The 21,971-nt window shown below is 40.8% G+C and overlaps 1 protein-coding gene across 1 annotated transcript; it reads left to right on the plus strand.

Annotated features, from left to right (window-relative positions):
- The first annotated feature begins 665 nt into the window (after positions 1 to 665).
- Positions 666 to 20,125, plus strand: capn7 (calpain 7). Its single transcript, XM_051406578.1, has 21 exons — positions 666 to 1,017; positions 1,189 to 1,297; positions 3,540 to 3,697; positions 3,817 to 3,884; positions 4,165 to 4,392; positions 4,981 to 5,067; positions 6,013 to 6,139; positions 6,626 to 6,711; positions 7,216 to 7,309; positions 7,802 to 7,948; positions 8,166 to 8,272; positions 8,413 to 8,533; positions 9,456 to 9,600; positions 10,233 to 10,332; positions 10,420 to 10,555; positions 10,679 to 10,754; positions 11,297 to 11,442; positions 12,353 to 12,415; positions 12,781 to 12,911; positions 14,529 to 14,621; positions 16,585 to 20,125. Exons 1-21 carry the CDS (start codon positions 916 to 918, stop codon positions 16,727 to 16,729), a joined length of 2,469 nt encoding a protein of 822 aa, XP_051262538.1. The 5' UTR covers positions 666 to 915; the 3' UTR covers positions 16,730 to 20,125.
- The last annotated feature ends 1,846 nt before the right edge of the window (positions 20,126 to 21,971 follow it).

A 21,971-nucleotide genomic window follows, 5' to 3' on the forward strand; every position in this document is an offset into this window, starting at 1 on the left:
GGCAACAGGGGAAGTTTCAAAGCATTCTGGTCGGCTCCACCTTGAACACCTGACTTTTACTCAACCCCTGAAAGATCAAACAAAGGATTTCTGAAATACCTTTGCATTCACTTGCAATAAGTTTTGCAATCCCTACTGTCAGTACTACTTCAGAAGCCAGTGCTCAGGCCCACCCTGTTGTCCCTCGGACAATAAAAACAGCACATGGGACACAAACATACAGTGTCTGGGACACTAGCATTTTTTCTGCCTCATACAGTCACCTACAGTGTAAATCGGATTGTGTCAATGGAAAGCAAAACAGTTGGCAAACCCCTAAAAGCCATTCACTCAACATTTTACAGAAAGGAGCAGGAAGAGAGGAGCCTCCTGGCAGATAGCTCCAGTCTGAGCCTTTGAGCTCTGGGGGGCGCTATAGAGTCCCTCTGGCAGCTAAGAAATGATCCCAAGTGCCACTGATATTCTTTGACTGATGAAGTTTTTTAACTAATAAATTGTTAGGTTAATATGCCTTACAGAAATTATTGGATATATAAAACTACAGCACGTTATGGCTTTTTAAAGTTATAACGCTCATAACGACTGAACTGCCAGCGGCGCTGTTATTTCTTACTGCACCTGAATGCAACACCGTTTGTTTGACATTATCGCCCTCTACTGCGACTGCGCGAATCGAGTCTCCCGGAAACAACAACAACAACGTACAGTAGCCATCTGTCAAAAGCTAAAGCGAAACTTTTACTCGGCACTTGTCTCCCCGGGATTGAGGAGCATCTGTAACGTTACTATGCTGTGTCCGAGTGGATGAAACGAGTTGTGTTCCGAGTGAAAGACAGACACTTTATTTTTTTTTTGGGGGGTTAGGTTTTGGTGATTTACGGTAAAAGCTAGCGGTTAGCTGAAACGGAGTTGAGCATGGACTGCACGGCGCTGGAGCTCGATGCGGTTCAGTTCGCCAAAACAGCCGTCACCTATGACCAGAAGGCCAAATACAACGAGGCTGTGTTTTATTATAAGGTAGGTGGGTGAAAGGAAACATTCACTTTCACTTCCAGAATGCAGCTCGGCCCACTTTGGGACCTAAATACTCGTTTGTGATGCATGCATTTAGTGAAGTACATTAGTTGGCCAGTTGATAGCTGTGTCTTTTGTTTTAACGTCGGGATCTTCTGGGGTTTGTGCTTCCAGGAGGCAGCCCAGGCCCTCATATATGCTGGCATGGCAGGGTCCAAACTGGAGGGAATCCAGGACAAAGTGAATGAGTACTTGGATCGGGTCCAAGCCCTCCACAATGCTGGTAAGCTCACCTGATGAGAGACACAGGAGATGCACTGTTTTATTGTCAGCTCCAATCAATAGTGCCATGTGCAAATGGATGATAGGGTCAGGTGATGTTGATATGATGTCACGTTTCTGCTTTATAAAATCCTCACTTTCAGTTAATTTCTTTGAAGTACCTGAGAAATGACTCTGCAGAGACATGGCCCCCTGATTTCCATACTTGCACTACTAGACAGTTGAAAGACAAACACCTTTGCATTCACAGTTCATGCTGTTGGGAAAACAAAAAGTTAACATCGATGTAACTTTATTGTACGTGCAGCATTTGGCAGGTTCTGCTATGTTAAATGAGCCACTGTTCGTCTAATTTAAATCTAAAGAAGTTCTTGTGATTAGTAAGTTAGTAAGAAATTCATCAGGGCTGTTACTGAATGGGCCCTGAAGACATACTTTCTCATTTGCTGTCTGATGCCTTGTTTCCGTGACTCTCCTCACTCTATGGGTGTGTGCACATGGGTGTGACCACAGAGACTGTGGGAGTGTCTCTGTTTAGTTGCAGAGTCAGTGGATGACGTTTAGTACCGTGTGTGACTGTTTTCTGTGGAAAAAGGAAAAGAGAGATTTTCTGTAAGTGTAGTGGATTGTTTTTTTGAATCTCATAACATATAATGAATACAGTTTTTCACATTACGTTATGTGAGCCTGACTTTTAAAACTAAAAGGAGTCTCCCCTCATTGTTATAAATGTAGTGAACAACATGTCAGCACTGGAAATTAAGGATTGTCCCGTTGTCCAATAAAAATAAAACCTGGGACACAAAGGTAGAGTGTCTGGGAGAATTATAGTACCATTATAAATGAAATCATTCTCTTTATGCGTCACATAATATAATTGAACTATTAGGTGTTCAAACTGTCACTGGCACAAGCTCTCCACTACGTCACACACACACTGATACACACAAAATCAAGTCGGTGTTAATAACTTGGCAACTTTCTTGCAAGATTCAGCCCTTTGTCAGACCCTCTTAGTGACTTATGACAAGTCTAGTGACTTATTCAGACCATCAGGGAGAAGAAGAGAAATATATTCAATCATACATTAATTCATTCACATGCATGCTGTTAAGAGTAACTGCAGCGCCAGGGTCTCTACCTCTCCTCTTGTGCCGTGTGCAGGCTGTCAGTAGGTGTGACGTTTGGAGCACATTTGACCTTCTCTCTCTCTCTCTTTTCTCACCGGATCTCTGGATTAGCGTGTTCATTTAGCGTGTACTTAAATACTTGTTTTGTGCTGGTAAATATTTGAACAGTTTGCTCGATCTTCTCCCTCCCTTTGTAAATAAAAAATAAAAGTTTGAGTTTGTGATTCTTTGGCTAAATAATAATAAATGTACATTTCCATTGCCGTATACCGATCAGAAACAGGTTTGCATTCACACTGCAGTTTGCAGTGATGCATTTATTGACCGAACATTTAGAAATAAACAAGAAACTCAACCAATGATTAAACGGATAATGAAAACAGAGCGAGTCAATGAAGTTACCGAAAAATAGTTACGAACCTATATTCAATATGTTCAATTTGGAACAATGGTTGTTAAGGGTTAGGGTTAGGGTTAGTCTGGGACAGCTGAAAGTAGAGTTCAGAAGAGTTTTGGGACGCAAAATATCAGAAACAACCTCTCAGTATAACGCAATTAAATTCAGCAGCAGCACAAACTACAGCCTCCTAAAAGACCATACCGCTGAATCAGCACATCACTTCAACAGTTCCATCAGTTCTGCCTTGATGGACCTAAAAAACTGGCACTGCCACTTAAATATTATTCAAAAGATTAAATTCAATTTCAGCATCCCTTCTTTAAGTATAGTGTACTGCTAAAGCAGGAGAGCCGTATGAATAGAGAGACTGTGGCTTGATGGCAGACTGTGGCATTTTGGGTGAGGCTGATAAAAAGACTGAACAGCATCAAACATCCCTTTTAAACTGGATCCCAGCCCAACCAGCCACGATCGACTGAATTAGTTCCAGAAGCCAAACATGGATATAAAAAACCTCTGTGGAAAAGATGCAACAAACCAGTTTGTAGCTGTAGTGCAGTTGATATTAGAGTTATAACAACACTAACTGATATTAGAGTATTAGAAATCAGAAGGCTGAACGTCTGATCTCTTAATTTGGGCACATTTTGACGTTTGCCACCCTCTGTCAGCATAGTGTCTCCTGTGTGTCCTAACCATTGCTGTGACTCCAGGCCAGGCACAGAAGATTGACCCGCTGAAGTCCCGGCAGCAGGTGGACCTGGAGCGTGCCCACTTCCTGGTCACCCAGGCCTTCGAAGAAGACGAGAAGGGGAATGATGATGAAGCCATTGAACTATACACTCAAGCTGTGGAGCTCTGCATTAACACGGTAGGTCTCTCACTCTCTCTTTGTCATCACTCTCTCAGAGACAGTGACTTTCACCTGATCTTCCCTCACATTATTCCCGCTCGCTTCCACATTTGTCTCTGTTTTTGTGTTTGCGACAGTCCAACGAGACGTCGGACCAGGCGCTGCAGACCAAGCTGAAGCAGCTTGCACGTCAGGCTTTAGACAGGTAAATGTTCCTGAATGTTAATGCTGTTGTCTTGTTGTAGTCATGAATGTCCAATGTGGATTTTATTTTAGGTCAATAGATGGATTTTGTCTTTGGTAAACTTCCACCCTTAACCCTTAAAACCTTTTATTAAATATAAAAACATATGTAGAGTATAGATGTGCCACATGACTGTCCAGTTTTATTATATATTTATATTTTTGCGATTTCTTTTCCTTTGAAAAAAAGTGATAAATTATAATGAATTAATTGAACTGTCTCCTCCACTATATTCTTTCAGGGCGGAGGGTCTTAAAGAGTCCCAGGCCAAATCAACTGCAGCTCAGACCGGGCCTTCTGGAAACAAGCCCAGCAGTGCGGGCAACTCTGGGGGACCGGTCCGCCAGTATTTCCCCCTCGGCCCAGACTTCAGCCTCCACGACCGACCACAACCCCAGCCGGTCCGGGCGGTCCAGTCCAGCGAGCCCCAGGGTCAGCGCTACACGTCTGAGGAGATCGAGGTGCTCAGGTGAGCCACGAGAAACTCTTTAGTACAGTTTTCCAATCTGGTAAAAGGTCCTGAGGAAAAGACAAAGTTGATCGAAAGGTGTGAGAAATCACTTCCTGTAAATGTTTTAAATCTGCAGTGAAACTGAGATTCTCACAGCCACCAGTACAATTTTGTTTGATCTCTGTGATTATGTGACTGTCAAAGGCTGTTAAATGTGGCCCTGAACACAAATAATTCAGACTCAATGTGACTAGTTTTTACCTAACTTTCTTTTCTTTAAAGAAAGAAAGTTTATTTTAGGCTAAAAATGTAGTTTTTTTCCCATCTTGTGGAATACTCCACTGGTGTCTGTGGCACAGACTGACCTGTTTCCACCAAAATTAAAAAAGTAGTGGGTCATGTTTGAAAAAAAATGTGAACTCCTGTTAAATAGGAAAAAGTGCAAAAGAAAAGAAGAAAATGATTTACTTTGGTGCCATCTGGTTGTGGTGTGATGGCCACTACAACCCCATTCATCACACTAAAAAACATGTTTCTTTCTTTCACATCACAAGCCACTCTCTTAGCTGCTTCTGCTGCACTAATCTTGTCCATTTTAATTGTCAGGAGTACATCTACAATCAATGGCATAGCCTATGTGCCCTTCATGAGTGTGGACCTGAGGGAGAGATTCGCCTTCCCTGTCCCTTTCTCGTAAGTTTGCTTTCCATCATTTTATTTTGAAGGTCACACAGGCCAGTTAAAGATCAGCTTCACATTTTGGATTTCACTGAGTTGTTTTTCCTCAACGAACTGTAGCACTCTGAATCTGTGTTCGCACTGTTTATTGTAACAAAGCTACAAGTGAGAAGGATTCTGTAGTTCTGCTACCATATCTGTCAAATCTCAGTTGAGGTTTAAGTCACTGACACAAAAAGTGGAAAACTCAGATAGGAAAAATAAACCTGGGATGGCAACTTTTCCCACATGGAAAGAGGTTGTCAAATACTGTATCCGTGGTGTCAGATATTTGTCCTTTTCACATTTGTAAAGTTAAATTTGTCATGTCATATCTGTATATTTTGTACCAGTACAATGTAAAATTTGGGTTTTATTGGAAGGCTTTAGCATTCTTTTCCTAAAACTCATACCAAGAGTAAAGCATCAGTGGTTCTAATAAAGCCTCCAGCCCTAAATCCACCCCAACCTCACACTGCTTTATAGCCATCACAGTCCTCTGAACCATTTAAACACAGCTCCTGAGGTACTGAAGGCTTTGTAGCCGGACAAAACCGTCTTTACTAAGCTCACTAATACAATGGGGAAAAATATTTTTGAGTAGGCTTCATGGGAAGAACACAGGATGAAATGGCATTGTTTGTATTGAGCTGTTTATTTGATTTCCTCCTCCACCTTACACAGCTCTATGTGCTTGTGGTGCAAGTGGGGGCCTCAATCAATCATTTTAGATTCAGTTTACATGCTCATCTGTTTTATGAGACCAAAGTTGCCTAAAATGCTTCAGAAATGCTTTAGGAACGCTGGCTTTGAAATATGGATGTAGTTTTAGTGGCTTTGCCAAGTCTGAGGTTATTGGCAAACTGAATACTCAATGTCAGCACAAAACATTAACCACCTGCAGCTTTGTTTGTTAACCAGGGACAAAACAGGGAAACTGGCACTGTCGCCCAAACAGAAAGCCATCTTCTCCCGCTGGGTCCGACCGGACGAGATCTGCAATAACCCCACCATGATCATGTCTGTGTCCAGTTTCAGCATCAAACAGGTGAGGTTAGCAGCTGGAGTCAGTGGATCTGGCTACTGTACAGCTTCTCAACCCTTTTTTAATTTTTAAGTCTGGGTTATTTCATAATTATAATTTCTAATTCTCATATTCTCTGCATTACGTCCCCTCTACCTCCTCATGAGTGTATAGCTGTGCTGTGTCTTTCTGTCCTGTCAGCCTGAGTGCTGATATTTTATGTTCTGTATTAACTGGTTGTAAGAACCTGTTTGAATTTAGCCAGTAGAGGGCAGCATTATCACAGATAAGGATCTTTATGTTCCAGAAAATAACCATTGTTACTGATACAGTATAAACATTCAGCCCTCCAAACGCAGTTAAATATGTTTATCTGTCATTGTTTTTGTGTAGATGTATGTGTTAATATGTAGGGATACGTTCACAGCATAATGTCATACTGGCAGCTTTATTACTGGTGTACACATATTAAACAGGAATGAATGTGATCCTTCTCTGCCTTTTGTCCAGACGGTGGTGTCTGACTGTTCGTTTGTGGCGTCGCTAGCCATCAGTGCGGCCTACGAGAGGCGCTACAACAAGAAACTCATTACCAGGTACTGTGTTTTAACTGGTTACCAGTTGCAGGAAGAAACATTTACAAGTGCCAGCATTTTGTGCTGTTGTTCAGTACCTTTTAAACTTCACCCATTTCAGAACAAATAAACTAAAATAATCTGTTTTCAATATTCCATATGTTGTTGGAAAAAATATATTGTTGTCACATATTGTCTTAAACATTTACAACCAGAGTAGAACTGATCACTTATACAGTACATATACAAAAAGTCCTATAATCATTACATTTGGGACTTTCATTACGTATTCAACTAGAAAGGCACTCGGAGAGTCGTCTGATATGCAAATCTGCACACCATTCACTTTAATTACGATGGGTTTGGATGCGAGATGAATTCAGTAAATTTCGTCATTGGAAACCGAAAGGTAATTAGTGTGTCCGCTCTGTGATTTGGATCTCTGTTGATTGGTTTTAATAAGGTGTGTGTGTGTGTGTGTGTGTGTGTGTGTGTGTGTGTGTGTGTGGTGTGTGTGTGTTACAGCGTCATCTTCCCTCAGAACAGACGAGGGGATCCAGAGTATAACCCCTGTGGGAAGTACATGGTCAAGCTTCACATCAACGGAGTTCCCAGGAAGGTAAAAGACAAATCACCAGCCGCAGTACGAGACACATAAACTACAGCAGGATATATAGCACCTTTATGAATGCACATTCGGCACATTTAGAGACATTCCTGTTTGTGAATGGAAAGAGTAACAGAGAAAAATGATCTCTGTTGCCGCCAACATAGTTCTTCAAGAAGTGAAGGTGAACATGAAGAAGATGAATCAAATAGTGAGAACGAGCTTATTTCACATTTCTCAGTCTGCAAATGTGATCTGTGTTTTGTCATTTAGCTTCAAATGTTTTTTACTTTTAGTTCAAAACGGTTTTCACTGATTTATTATTATTATTATTATTATTATTATTATTTATTATTACTAATAAAATCTATCTGAATATGCACACATTCATATCCACACATACTGTGTTCACAGACAAACTAATCATGATCTTTTTATCATCGGTCAAACTCATCTGTACAACCCTAAACTGCAAACTCCCGTCTGTTTCTCTCGCCGCTGCAGGTGATTATAGACGACTACCTGCCGGTGGATCGTAACGGAGAGCTGCTGTGCTCCTACTCCAGCAACAGGAACGAGCTCTGGGTCTCTCTCATAGAGAAGGCCTACATGAAGGTGATGGGAGGCTACGACTTCCCTGGCTCCAACTCGGTGAGGAAACTACTATTAGTACACATTAAACAGGCTTAGCAAGTCTGGACAATTATAATAAGACACATCTGATCACTTCCAGATCTTAAAAGCTTTGGAATTTGCACACAATCTATGTTTTGTCCAGCCACTCTCTGCAGACATCGTATCGAATACACACCAAAGTCGGATGTTTGCCGAGCAATGAGATTGTGATGATATTTGTTCTGCGTTACAGAACATCGATCTGCACGCGCTCACCGGCTGGATCCCCGAACGCATCGCCATGCACTCAGACAATCAGTCATTCAGCAAGGACGACACTTTCCGAATGCTCTTCCAGAGGTGAGCAACACACAAACATACACAGCAAAGTTACTTTGTAGTTTGAAACAAACACTGTTTTTATTTTTTCCTCTGTGTCTGCTTCTCTCTCTCTCTCTCTCTCTCTCTCTCTCTCTCTCTCTCTCTCTCTCTGTTGCCAGGTTTCACAGGGGTGACGTCCTCATCACCACGGCAACAGGGGTGATGACAGAGGAAGAAGGGGAGAAATGGGGTTTAGTGCCAACACACGCCTACGCTGTGCTTGACATCAGGGATTACAAGGTTAGCGTAATCAAACTAGCATTAGCATGTCATCATAAGCACTCAGAGGGAATATTGAAAATGTTACTGTTGATACGAAGCCAAAGTCTGGAACATTGTGGGAGTTCTTGGTAAATTCAGTTGAATTCAATTGAAACGTAATGGTAGGAATTCAACACTACTCATGAATATTAAAACTACAGATGAAGCTGTAGTAAAGAAAGTTAGCATTGTGTTAGCCTGAGAGTTAAATAAAACATAGAAACATTTGGATGTTGAAGCTGTTCGTGTCGGTAGAAACTGCTGAAGACTCCCAGCTAAAGGAAGCAGAAACTGCACTGCAGGGAATGCAGTACAACCAGTGTGATACTTATCATGTGGCATTATCAGCATGGCAAATGGAGTGCCGCCTTCCACCCAAATGAAAGCTGTTTTAAAGATGTTGAATTCACAGATTGAATTAGAGCTCTTCACGGATCCACCCAAGAACAGTACGGGTTTGAGTCCACATGCAACAAAACTTCAAGGCTCCTTCTAAAGGAGTCGTGTTTGCCATCCGTCACCGTGGCAGCAAGTGGACTTTTAAGCTGAAATAATGAGTGAATTAGCCAATGCTGTTGCAATCAGCGAGAGAGGAATAACAGAAAACAGATTTATTTGACCAACTTTCTTGGCGAGGAGAATGGATTATATGCGCCACGGCCAGGCATGAGGGAGAACTTTTAAATTAACGTCAACTTGTTAATTAGCTGTTATTGGTGCAGTTGTGTCTGTATCACTCGGACAGATTCAGGACAACATTTCTCAGTTCTACATGGGTCCACGTTCCCATTTTCAAATAATAAACTGGTCCAGGCTTGGTTCTGGGTCACTACATTTCCTGCCCTTCCATCTGTTGTATCGGTTGTAACTGACACCATGTCTGTGCTGTCTGTTGTTGTAGGGAATGCGTTTCCTGCAGCTGAAGAATCCGTGGAGTCACCTGCGGTGGAAGGGCCGCTACAGCGAGCGCGACGAGAAGAACTGGACACCCGAACTCCTCAAATACCTCAACTTTGACCCCAAGACAGCACAGAAGTTTGACAACGGTATTGCCTTTGTTTTTCCTAAATACAAAGTAAAGACAGAAATACTTCTGTCTGAAGTTGATATAGTGACAATTCCCTGAAATGTTCCATTGTCCAGTCATGGAAACACATCGATTAAAATGACCAAATACCCTGGAAATAATCTAAATTTAAAATAATAATTTTAATAATATTTTAGCCCCTCACTCAGATCACCTATGTAAATGTGTCAATACTAGGCCTACCGGTTTGTGAACTGTCAAGAAAACTGGCCTTTAAACTGGCCTTGAAACCAGTGCTGTAAAGGCTAGAAAAGCTGCGCTGCTTAAAATAGAAATGCTCCTGTATGCTACAGTGACTTCTGCACCTCAGCTTTTATGTTTTTTTATACCTTCATACTGCAGTGAAAGAACGATATGCAAAAAAAAAGATATGCCCAAGCCTAGTGGAATATCAATCAAAATTAAAATTAACATGATTAAATGTGTCTTATTTATATTCAGTGTCAGTTCCTATTGTAGTGTAGCATTACTGTGATGGATGGGTTGCACATGGTGAAGTAATCACCCACCACCATAGAGTCCAATCCCCAGCAGCAATGCTTCTGTGCTCCATCAAATGATACATGTATTTTCCTCGGTGTTTCTCTCCAGGAGTTTTCTGGATCGCATGGGAGGACCTTTGTCAGTACTATGATGTCATCTACCTGAGCTGGAACCCCGCCCTGTTCAAAGACTCCTCCTGTATTCACAGGTGGGTGTGTTTATTTGCCAGGTTTTGTTAGAGTATATAAAGTATATAAACTAAAGTGTTGTTCTGTGGTTTGTTTATCGGCTGCAGTAGCTGGGATGGGAAGCAGGGTCCGGTGAAGGACGTCTACAGTCTGGCCAACAATCCCCAGTACAAGCTGGAGGTCCAGTGTCCAGCAGGGGGAGCTGCTGTGTGGGTACTGCTCACCAGACACATCACTGACAAGGTGACACACAGCAGGGAGATAATGATAAAGCCATGTCATGATATATTTGTATTTTTTCAGATTTCTGGTTATATTGTGAGGCTTTACCTTTGTCTAATGAGTGTGATCTGTTTGTTTGTTCAGGATGATTTTGCACAAAACAGAGAGTTTATCACCCTTGTTGTTTACAAGACGGATGGGAAGAAGGTTTACTACCCAGGTAAGGTTTGAGAAGGCTATTTCTTTCTGTGGCACTGAGCTGTGAGGTCTGTACTGTAGATTATTGTTCATCGAACAAACCTTTTACTCACCTGAAAAAAAAACGAAAGTTTATGCCGAGTTCACACTGCGTGATGTTAGCCCTGATTTTCCACTATTTTGGAAGAGCGCACACTCCCGTGAGATGGATCGTGTTGTGTGAACTGTTCAACAGTGCCGAATTTACAAGAAGACTGTCGACAAATGACGGTTTTTAGCTCATGTTTCTAGAGTAACGTGCCCTTACATACATGTTGGGAATTGTTAAAATGTCATAATTCTTAATGGAGTTTGGTGCAGAGAGCTTTTAGTTGAATTCAACCTGATAATATGTATTTTATGTATTTTAACATTTTGTCATCCTTCAGTAACACTAGGGAACTGTTTAAGTATGATAATTCTGTCTGATGATGACTGCTGTTGGTTATTAGTTTGATTTATGGTTAACTGTCAGCTGCGCTCTGGTTATTCACTGTGAATAAACTCCCCCGGCTCCCTCCGCAGCGGACCCCCCTCCTTACATCGACGGCATCCGTATCAATAGCCCACATTACCTGACCAAGATGAGACTCACCAGCGCAGGGACACACACCTTCACCCTGGTGGTGTCCCAGTATGAGAAACAGAACACCATCAACTACACGCTGCGGGTGAGAGAGACCTTCTTTAATCTCCAGAGTTAGAGATCACAGAAAGCACATTGTGCATCTGCGTCGACACGATAATAAATTATTATTTTTAAGTAAATCTCTTGCATGTCAGTTTGTGATCTCTTCACTTCTCTTCTCTCTCTCTCTGTGCACGTGTATGTGTGTGCGCGTGTGTGTGCGTGTGCGTGTGTGTGTGTGTGTGTGTGTGTGTGTGTGTTTGTGACCCAAATATAATTTTTTTGTTATTTATAATTTATGGACTCCTCTTGCTAACTGCAGCGAGGACTGTTTATACTGAAATCGCTCATTAAAAAAAACATGTACCCTGTACACGTGTCTGCTGTATGTTTAATATTTTAGCTGATATACTGTGTGTGTAACAGCATCTGAACTCCTGTAATCACTGCAAGCTCTCCCTCTCACCCCCCCAGCTCAGATCAGCGTTTCTCTTTGAAAACCGTCTTGAGAATAAGTGATTGAACTCTCTTGTTCACTGAGTTTTCACCAGAGATCAAAGCAGGAAACGTGATTCCGATGTTTTTTTTTACCAGAGCGCTGATATGAAAGCTCCATTATGTGGGCAGATAGTCATATGAATAAATTAAACAGCTTTGTTTCAAAGTGTGATATCCACCATTTGGAAACATGTTTCACTTTGTCTCACAAAATTGCTGATAACCAAGAAGTAATATTAGGGTTTTCCTTTTTCACCAGCTTTTGCCCCAAAACACTGGCTGTTTTATATTTATATTTCTCTGTTTCTTTCTGGTTTATTCATTTTCTGACACATTGCAATCATACGCAACATCTGTCTACTGTTTAGATTTCAAACCTCATCTACCAGCCAGATTTCTTTTGTTAGACCTGCTCATGTTCAGTGTAAAATACCAGGTTTTGTTTCTTTCTGCAGGTTTACTCCGGATGCAAATTCACCTTCTCCAAGATCCCAAATCCTTTCACTCAAACCAAACGGGTATGTTATCCACACACCTACATACAAGAAAATATAAAAACCGAGTGTGAACCCATCATAATTTACTAAATGAACATCATACTGTATGGAATAAGACTTGAAACTAGAGATTGAGATCATAAACTCATCAGGAAACTGTTTACTGAGCTCATAAATCAAGTGAGAAGTCGGCTCATTTCTCCATAAGACTGTATGGTATCTGTGTTTTATTGCAGCCAGTGGAGCTGCCCCCTGCTGGCCATTATGTTAAATGCAGGTTTAAGACACTTCAGCATTGGCTTCACGTCACAGACCCAGAAGCTCTGTCCATTTTATATATACTGTCAATGTGTTTTTAGTCATTGTGTTTCTGTGTCTGTCTCCAGATCAACGGTCAGTGGAAGGGGATCAGCGCTGGAGGTTGTGGGAACTATAAGGATTCTTACAAACACAACCCGATCTATCAGATCAACCTGGAGCGCTCGGGACCGCTGCTCGTCGAGCTCCGAGGATCTAGGTCAGGCTGATGATACCATGGACAGATTAACTGATATATTAGGCCGACATCTCTCCAGTCCACTGACTGTCCAGCTGTTAGAATCCAGATGAGAGATGAGAGGAGTTGATCCAAATGTTGATAGATACATTATTCTGAGTCAGCTTCAGTTATTAACAGCAGTACCCTTTATAAACAGAAATTAGGGATTGGTTGATCACTTTTGCTCCAGGTTTTATGTCTCAGGTTATATACACACACACAGCATCAATAATGCAGTTATACTACCTTTTGTTACTTGCTACATTGATATAAATGTATAGAAATACAGGAAATAGAAGACCCTTTGACTTTATTGTGCCTCCACTAACGCCATTGTTCCTTCAGTAGCTGGCCATGTGTAGTTGATCTTAATGTTATGTTATATATTTCCAGAAGCTCCAATGAGACCACAGATATTTCAGTGATCTAAAACCTCGACTGGTTTCAGTGTCAGCTTTAGTTCCAGTTCTAAGTCTGGGTTTCAGGAATGAAATGAAAAATGAAACTGAATCGTTTCAATTTAATAACACAACATTTGGCCACAATTATTTCTAAAGAATTTTGGCCCAAACAAATCTGTAATGTTTCTATCAGCCATAAAAAACTAATGTCTGTTGAATGGCAAGATTTCTATCAATATTGTAGCAATATATATAATATATATGACATTTAGATGGATATTTGAGCAGACATGTTCATTCATCAAGCAAGGAAATGATGCCACCGCTGAGGTCATTACATTTCACCTCAATTTAAATAAATCTGGCCGACTTAATAAATGACTCATTAACAGGATGACTCAGTGACTTTTCCACACTGTGGTATTAGCACTTAATGATCTGCTGGAGCGCTCTCTCTCTCTCTCTCTCTCTCTCTCTCTCTCTCTCTCTCTCTCTCGCACTATCATACACACACACACACATACACAGACACACCCCAGGATGACTCAGGGATTGCAGTGTGTTTAATTCTTTCCTTCAAACTGGCCTGTTAAACATTTTGGAAGAGTAGAAATTTGCAGCTGCTGTACAAACAATAAAAAGGGTAAAAAGAAATAAAACTATTAAAAAAAAGATACAATAGTAGTATGGTAGCAATAAATTGACAGCATAAACTAATTTTACACTGTCTCCCATTATCTTAATGTTGCATAACTCGGTGTATTTTCCACAGTCACTTATAAATGAATGTGACCGTTCTGTGAGTGTACAGACAGTAAAGAGGTCAGGAACTTGTGATTGATGGTGTTAATGAGTTGTACTAAAGCCTGACTACAAGATGATCACAATAAATGGCTCCCCGTGTCACCCAGTTATATCCTGATCGGGACATCAAGGCACAATAAGGCGACATTAGTTTCCTTTTTAATAAGAAAAGGAATCAAAATCTTATCGTGTACCCAGTATTGTGAGGAAGATGAACAGTAACACAAGGTGAAGTTGAGGTTAAATGCAGGATTAAATATACTATTGGTATATAAAAACTAAAAAAGAAAACCACAGGCTGTTTAAAGTTCTGCTCAAGTTTTTACCGTCCACACAGTGTTGAAGCTGGTAGTTATTCCCTGTCTTTGGTTTTCTGTCTGTGTGTCTGCAGGCAGTACAGTGTTGGCTTTGAGATGGTGACGGTGTCGATGGTGGGGGATCCAGGCGCAGCTGCCTTCCAGAAAAAGACAAGCGGAGATTACAGGTACGGTTAAAAACTGACCACAGATCAGGCATTAGTAGTGAAAAGCACACTGGTAGCCTCGATGCAGAAAGCACTTTTCATATAGGTTTCAACATTGATGTCTGCTGGAGTGGTGAGACAAACTGACCTTCACACTCTGGTCATTTACAATCAGTGCAGAACAATAACGTGAAATTAATTTTCCATCCCGATTAAAGGAATGACTGGTAATAAATAATGACTGATTTGAATGCTTGTAGAGAAACGAGGGCATTCATAATTCCAAATAACCCAGTAATTTAAATTATATTATTATGAAACACACAAAGAAAAAGACTACTGTAACTGTATCATGATACATGATCTAAAGTGTATTTTTAATTTGTTTTCAAAAATGAGAAATGAGACCAGATACAAGTTTTTCTGTCACTGTGTTAATTATAACTTCAGATTATGCATAGATACATACTTTACAGTTGATTTCCCTCTAACAAACGTATCTGTATGACTGGTGGGCCTCATTGTCACAAGACTGTCTAAGACCTCTTCAGACAGACGGCTTAATGTGTTGCATGTTACGATACGGTCGCATCACACTTCCGTCCACGGGCGCTTTTCTGCTCTATTTCCCATTCACTCCTGTTGAAGCATGAAATGACGCAACAAAGTCAAGTGTGCGTTTCCTGTTTCAGTTTCCTGTTTCCTGTTCGGAGCAGATGTGCTCAGTCAGATGTGTTTGGAAATTATTATTATTATTATAACATATTTCATAACTATATTTAGTACAGTGTCACATTATTAGACTACAAACTGTAACATGGCTCTCATACACTGTTGTGACCACATTGTGAGTATGTGACCACATCGTTAATGCGGCATTAAAGGTACCCTGTGGAGTTTTCTTCCAAAGAAACACAGTGATGTTATCATTGTATTGATCATTTCCATGCTGCAAGAAACAATCTTTTCAGTTTTAAGTCTATTTTTTCACAGAGAGCAGAATTCTCATGAAAGAATGTGGAAAGTCTTGTTTTTGTGGTTAATAAATACATGCACAGCAATGTCAATTGTGTGTGCAACAAACACTTTCTACTTTACCCAGTAATGATGTAATAAAACTGGGTTAATCCTTTCAAGACAAAGTCTTCCAGTAAATTATATGACCGTTTATTATCAAGTGCTGTCCTGTATTGTCGAGACAACTTCTGGAAAGGTCCTGGAAAATGATTTCTTAAAAAGACATTACAGTAATATCGCCAATATATCAGCCCATATATATCGATACATCGATTTTGGCTGTTGATCGGTGATTCCTGACTAATTAACATTAATTGATTACTGTAAGCTGAGCTACTGAGCTCAGTGGTGCTTCCTGAAGTCATTATTTTTCATATTATTTAATGTTAAACTAGGTGAATTATTTAATTAAGTAGTTTTTTTGCACATTTGTAGAAAAAATTGCTTAACTATAGAATTTTTTTTTTATCCCATATATTGTGTTTATTATCACACTATTCATTACTATATAACTATAATAAAAACAAACAGAGACTTGATGTACATATTGGAAGTAAACAAACAAAAATAAGTGTCACGTCCTGTTAAAAAGTCGTGCTCTGAAAGATGACCGGCATATTTTAGACAATATTAGTCATGTGTTTATCTGTAATGTGAGAGCTACTTCATCAACGATTTGCGCGCACAGTGTGTCGATGGACTTCTGAGATACATCAGCAACAGTTCCTGACCGAGTCAAGAAGACAAGAACTCATTGTGACCACTTCCACAGAAAGTCCAACACAAATCAGCATGAAGGTGTCACATAGGTCGACTACGTGGAGATAACGTGTGTCTGTATTTACATGTTGTCAACTCTTCTACTGTGTAATTTAAAATTTTAGAAGTACCCGGAGTGTCTCCCCTCCTGAACTGATGTGTGTTAACTTCTGTAGAGCCTGAGCATCTCTCTCTCTCTCTTTTCCAGATGTGGCTTCTGCTACATGGAGGTGGACCACGTCCCGGCAGGCATCTACAACGTCATCCCCACCACCTTCTTGCCCAAACAGGAAGGACCCTTCTTCTTGGACTTTGCCAGCACCTCGTCCCTCAAGGTCTCCCAGCTCCAGTGAAGATGGAGCTGGAGAGAGGAGGGGGCAGGGATTGGCAGAGAGGTACTGTAAATGGACAGATTGCGGGCATGAACTTCATTGTTGCCACACAATTTTGGTGAAGGAATAAATGAGTGATAAGGAATCATCAAGAGGAACTTCAATGGAATGAAATCCATCAACAGCCAAGGGATTTTGGGACAAAATAAAATATACTTTCACCAAAAAATAAGCAGCCAACTGACAAAGTAATAGTGCTGAGAGCAGTATCAGAGAGCTGCTGTACCTCCTTAGAGTATCAATGGCGCTCACAACAACCAGATGGAGTAATTATCATCAACATTGTTGAATCTGATGGATCTCATGAGATGACAGTAACCATACAACCACATCCTGGACTCGATGGACAGATGTAACAGGGTTGAAATGAACACCAGCCAATAACTGCAAAATGTCAAGGCTGCCTGAAGCCAGCTAATTCTTCTCAGGTTCTGTTTTGCTGCAATGAGCACCACAAAAGTCCAAGAAAGTGCAAATGTTACAGCAAGTTCCTCAGATAACTAAAAGTACATCTGTGGACACTCCTGTCCACATACTTGGGACTTGATTTTGGCCCCTTAATTCTGCAGGGGCCAGTTTGTCCCTTTGCTGTTTGAACCATAAACTGCATGTAATTTAAATGCATTGGTTTCTGAAGAGCCGTTGTAAAGCTGAGTGTGGGCGCCTCTGGCTGTCACCATCCTGGCAGTCCTGACTCTGCTAATACGAGTGTGGGTGGAGCTGAGGCGAGCTGAATAAAGCCTGGTTCCTGAAAACAGCCGCCTGTGACGGCACCCACCTAAAAAGTTGCCCCTACAGAGGTTGCCCCCTTGGTTTAACAACACCCCCTGTGAGAGAAATAGTTTTCCAAGTTTGGTGTAGAAGAACCTGACTGGGCTGCTCAGAGTCCTGACCCCGACCCTGTCCAAGACCTTTGGGATGAAAGCCAACATCTCATTGAATGGGAGCAAATCCCTGCAGCCAGGTTCCAAAGCCTGGTTCCTGATGGAAAGTCTGAAACCAGAAGAGTGGAGGATGTTATAGCAGCACATTAATGCGTTAAAATGTCCTTACATACTTTTGACCATGTTGTGGATCTTTAGATGAGATTTGACAATGTTTCTGGAACAACCACTTTGGTTTCTCTGTCAGAAAAGCAGACCAGTGACAGCCCAGTGAGTGATGCATCCATCCAGACAGTTGGAGGAAAGGTTCCTGATGATGTCTCAGTAAAAGAGAGACCTGTCCATCACAGCCGATGTGAAATGACAGCTGTCTCCAGTTAATTCATACATGGCCCTGACAGGCAAAAACGGCGGGTTTACTTTTCCCGGCTGTAACTTCAACTCTGTCAATACGTGACATTATTGCTTCTCCACAGAAAGCCCAAAGAACAAGTGCTGTTCTGAGATATAAAGACAATTAAACAAGATCAGAAACCAGAAGAATAAAATAACTGGGTTCTAGGGTCACGATCATTTATTTTTAGTTATATGTACAGCATGTAACGGGACAGGAAGTATGAAAAAAGGTCCACTTGAGATGCTCACTACTGCAAAACAGCTTGAATGAGAAGGATTTGTCGACTCTGGCAGCCATGATGCAAAGCAGAACTTCTTTTTGCAGTGTGGATTCCACAAATGAATGAATTATTGGTGACTTCTTGTCATTCAGTCTGTCTCCCAGGAGTGAAACAGTCTGTCAGGTGGAAGGGACAGTGTGTCTCCTTAAATGACCATGAAGGTTTTTTTCTATTCTCAGGAGCAGAGCAGCACCGCAGGGAATCCAGTATGGCAGCAGTTGAATGATGTCATGTTGTCTGTAGCCTGATTTCACTGACAGGTATCTCTCACACACACACACACACACGCTGTATGTATGTGTGTGTGTGTAAATGTGTGACTGTCACTATCAGCCTTCTACAGGTGAAAATGTAAATGTATTGCCAAGTACCAAGTTTACCTTTTTGTTGATATACTGCACCTTGTTTTGGATCATTTCTCTTTATGTTTCTTGTCAAACACAATGTATGGAAGTATGTGGCTTTGTTTCTTCAACGCAGGTAGTTTTAACAGTTTTCTTAAGGCGGCTCTTCTCCTTGTTCTCAGTGTAGAAACTTTCCCTTTGGGTGACGTCACCCAACAGCAGTCATGTACGAAAGTTGCCGCTATATTCCGTGTTGCTGATCTCTGCGACACTAGCAAAGCTTTGCAAGTCGCATCACAGGTTCCTTTGCAATAACATCTGATGCAGTCGTGGATTTGCTGGATGAGATTCTGATCCGGGCTGGATGTTGTGGTGTCAACGTTAAAGGCCCAGTGTGTAACATTTAGGAGGATCTATTGGCGGAACAACCAAACCCTGACTCTAGATTGGGCTTTCACATTTTTCACAAATTTCACAGCCACCATAGTTTCCTACCACGCGCCTGGAAGTCGAGCGCTATTCAGTGGGTTGCAATCTGCAATGTCACCACTAGATGCCTCTAAATCCTACACACTGGTCCTTTGAAGTTAACGTAGAGTTTATTTTGCGTCATGTGGACGCAGTCAGCCAGTCTCTCACTTAAGTAACTGAAAGTGCAGACATTCATATCTGAATCCATTTCTAACGCAGTCCAAACACCGAAAGACTTTCAGACACAAGGTCGGCGTGGCCTTTGAATCGATTTGCAACTTGCTGCTTGAAAATGAAACCACGTTGTTTTTCTTTCTCAGCTGTGTTGCAGTGATTAGACTGACCTTGTACTGGCCAATTCTTAAAAAAGACCTTAGTTTTGAGGCTTAATGCAATTTGACGATTTTATTAATAGGCTAATTGTTTCATGACTAGTTTTCATTGATTTTCACTTTCACTGCGCTCTGTATATTTAATTTATTTTGAGGATTTTGAAATCCAGAAGTCACATATTGTGAACACAGTGCAAAGAGAGCTTATCATGAAAAACCTGCCTCAGTTCACATTATTCCATGTGTAAGTTCTGTAATTCTGTAGCAGCTGGGACAGTGATTAACTGGTTCGCAGTAAATCTTCCGGGGAGCATGGTGACAATTCTTACCCATAATTACTGCAAATAATAATTCATAGTAAAGCCAGCACTGACTGGTTGTTGACTGTAAATGAACTAATAATGCTGATCCGTTCAGAGCGGAATATAGCTTTAAACATCCATTGCCAAGCACTTCTGTCAAATATCCACTTGTTGATTAATGATCATCATTATTGTTACGAATGCCACGTCTTTTTAATTTTAAATATGCAGCAGGACAATCTTGCAGTGACCTGTTGTATGAATGTTGATGTAACGTTTGCAGAACTTGCACTAAATGTTGGGTAGACTGACGTGTTCAAAATTTGAATACAGAAAATGATATCTGATGTCTGTCTGTGCTCTTTGATTTATTTATTCGGGAGGGGAGGGGGGCTTTTATTTTGATAGAGCAACATTCATCAGATTTTGTACAACGTGTTTCTGTCAGAAGACTTCTTTAAAAAGTGGTTCTATCAAGGATTTACAGGCTAACTAGCTAACTAAGGCTAATATTAATTCTCGCCGTTGTTGGTAACTTAGGCTACATAGCGGGACAGTCATCTGGAAACAGTTATTATTGTACATTAACACAGAATAAATGATCACAACAAATGACAACAAATCTCTTATGTGCTAAAGCAAAATAGAAGTTTGAAGATTGTTTGTGGAAAGGTTAAAATTGTAATTAAAGAGTCTAGTAGGCATGGAAAGGATACAGATAGAGAACTGACGTGATGGTCTGTAACTGAAATAAACATAAATTCAATGTTTATCACTGATCAAATCAAGCAGAAACGTAACAGAAATGAAAAAGGGAGAGCTAAAACAACCACATTGATCCCCTTGATGATGGTCATTCTGAGCCGGGGGATGGTAAAATATTAATAACTTACCTTTTCATCTATGATCTATAATATATTTCATTAAACACACGCAAGCACAAACACAGCCGTGGTTTCTTCAGCTTCTCTGGAATTTGCTGCCATGGAAACTCTGTGGTAAGTTGGTGATCTTTGATGTTTTCCCAGTTGTATTATTAACTGTCTGTATATTCACTATACAAATCCTTCTGATGTCATTCAGACAGCATCCAAGATGGTGGCTGGCGTCGACTTCTGTGATCGTAGGATACAGCTATAAAAAGAAAGGTAAGGTGGTTAAAAAGCTCCCAAGCCATAAGAAAATAATATCGTTTTTAATGATTAATGTTTAATTAAAGGGAACAATCATTGAAAATCAACCAATAATCAAAGCTCCTCTCCTCTACTGCATTAACATTTATATTTATAGATTTACACCGTATTAATATGCATTAATCTGATTCCTAACCCTCACCAAAAGCACAGAGGTCAAGGTTCAGAGGTTAATTGACAACAGCAAAACTATTTTCTAATTTACACACTGAACCCATGCAGAGAGAAACATTTTCTGCTCCACAGTGGCCACTAACACCAAAACCCTCCTCCTAAAGTAGTTATGAGCATAGTCACTTATCCTCAAATGAGCCATTAGAATTGCAGACATTAATTTGTTTTTCAAATATATCATATTCAAAAATAGTTTATTTGAGGATTTTCAGTCAGGATTTAGAGTTCATCACAGCACAGAGACAGCTCTGGTTAAAGTTTCTCTCAGGTGAGTCCTGAACCATCCCTTAGTTTTGCTGCTATAGGCCTAGACTTTCGGGGATTTCCCATGGTGCACTGAGCTCCTCTCTTCCTCTCCCTCTCTTTATGCACTCATTCATGTCCCATTAATGCATGTTACTAACTCCACTTCTTCCCCGGAGTTCTTGTGCTTTCTCGTCTCGCAGGTTCTCATGGATCCTGGTGGAGCCTCCTGCCATGGTCCTGCTCGACTCCCATTGCTAATATCACTGATATTATTGTTATTATTATTATTAATATTATTATTACTACAGTTACTATTATTACTATCATCACTGCTCATTGTCCCCCATCGTTGGTGTTGTCGTCATCTTCATCATGTTCATCATCATCAGTCACTACTATGATGTAGTTGTTGCTACTGTTGTTGCTGTGCACCTGTTTGTGTGTGTGTGTCTCTGTGTCTCTCTCTCTCTCTCTCTCTCTCTCTCTCTCTCTCTCTCTCTCTCTCTCTCTCTCTCTCTCATCCTAACTGGTCGAGGCAGACGACCACCCACCTAGAGCCGAAGGATCTGTCCTAGGTTTC

The sequence above is a fragment of the Dicentrarchus labrax genome, unplaced genomic scaffold, assembly GCF_905237075.1.
Source record: "Dicentrarchus labrax unplaced genomic scaffold, dlabrax2021, whole genome shotgun sequence".
Taxonomy (NCBI): Eukaryota; Metazoa; Chordata; class Actinopteri; family Moronidae; genus Dicentrarchus; species Dicentrarchus labrax.

Excerpts from the sequence above, each read along its gene's own strand:
- capn7 (XM_051406578.1), top strand. The coding sequence starts at position 916 with ATGGACTGCACGGCGCTGGAGCTCGATGCGGTTCAGTTCGCCAAAACA. Across the intron at positions 4,393-4,980 it reads GAGGAGATCGAGGTGCTCAG|GAGTACATCTACAATCAATG; the intron begins GTGAGCCACGAG and ends TTTAATTGTCAG. Across the intron at positions 6,140-6,625 it reads CCAGTTTCAGCATCAAACAG|ACGGTGGTGTCTGACTGTTC; the intron begins GTGAGGTTAGCA and ends CCTTTTGTCCAG.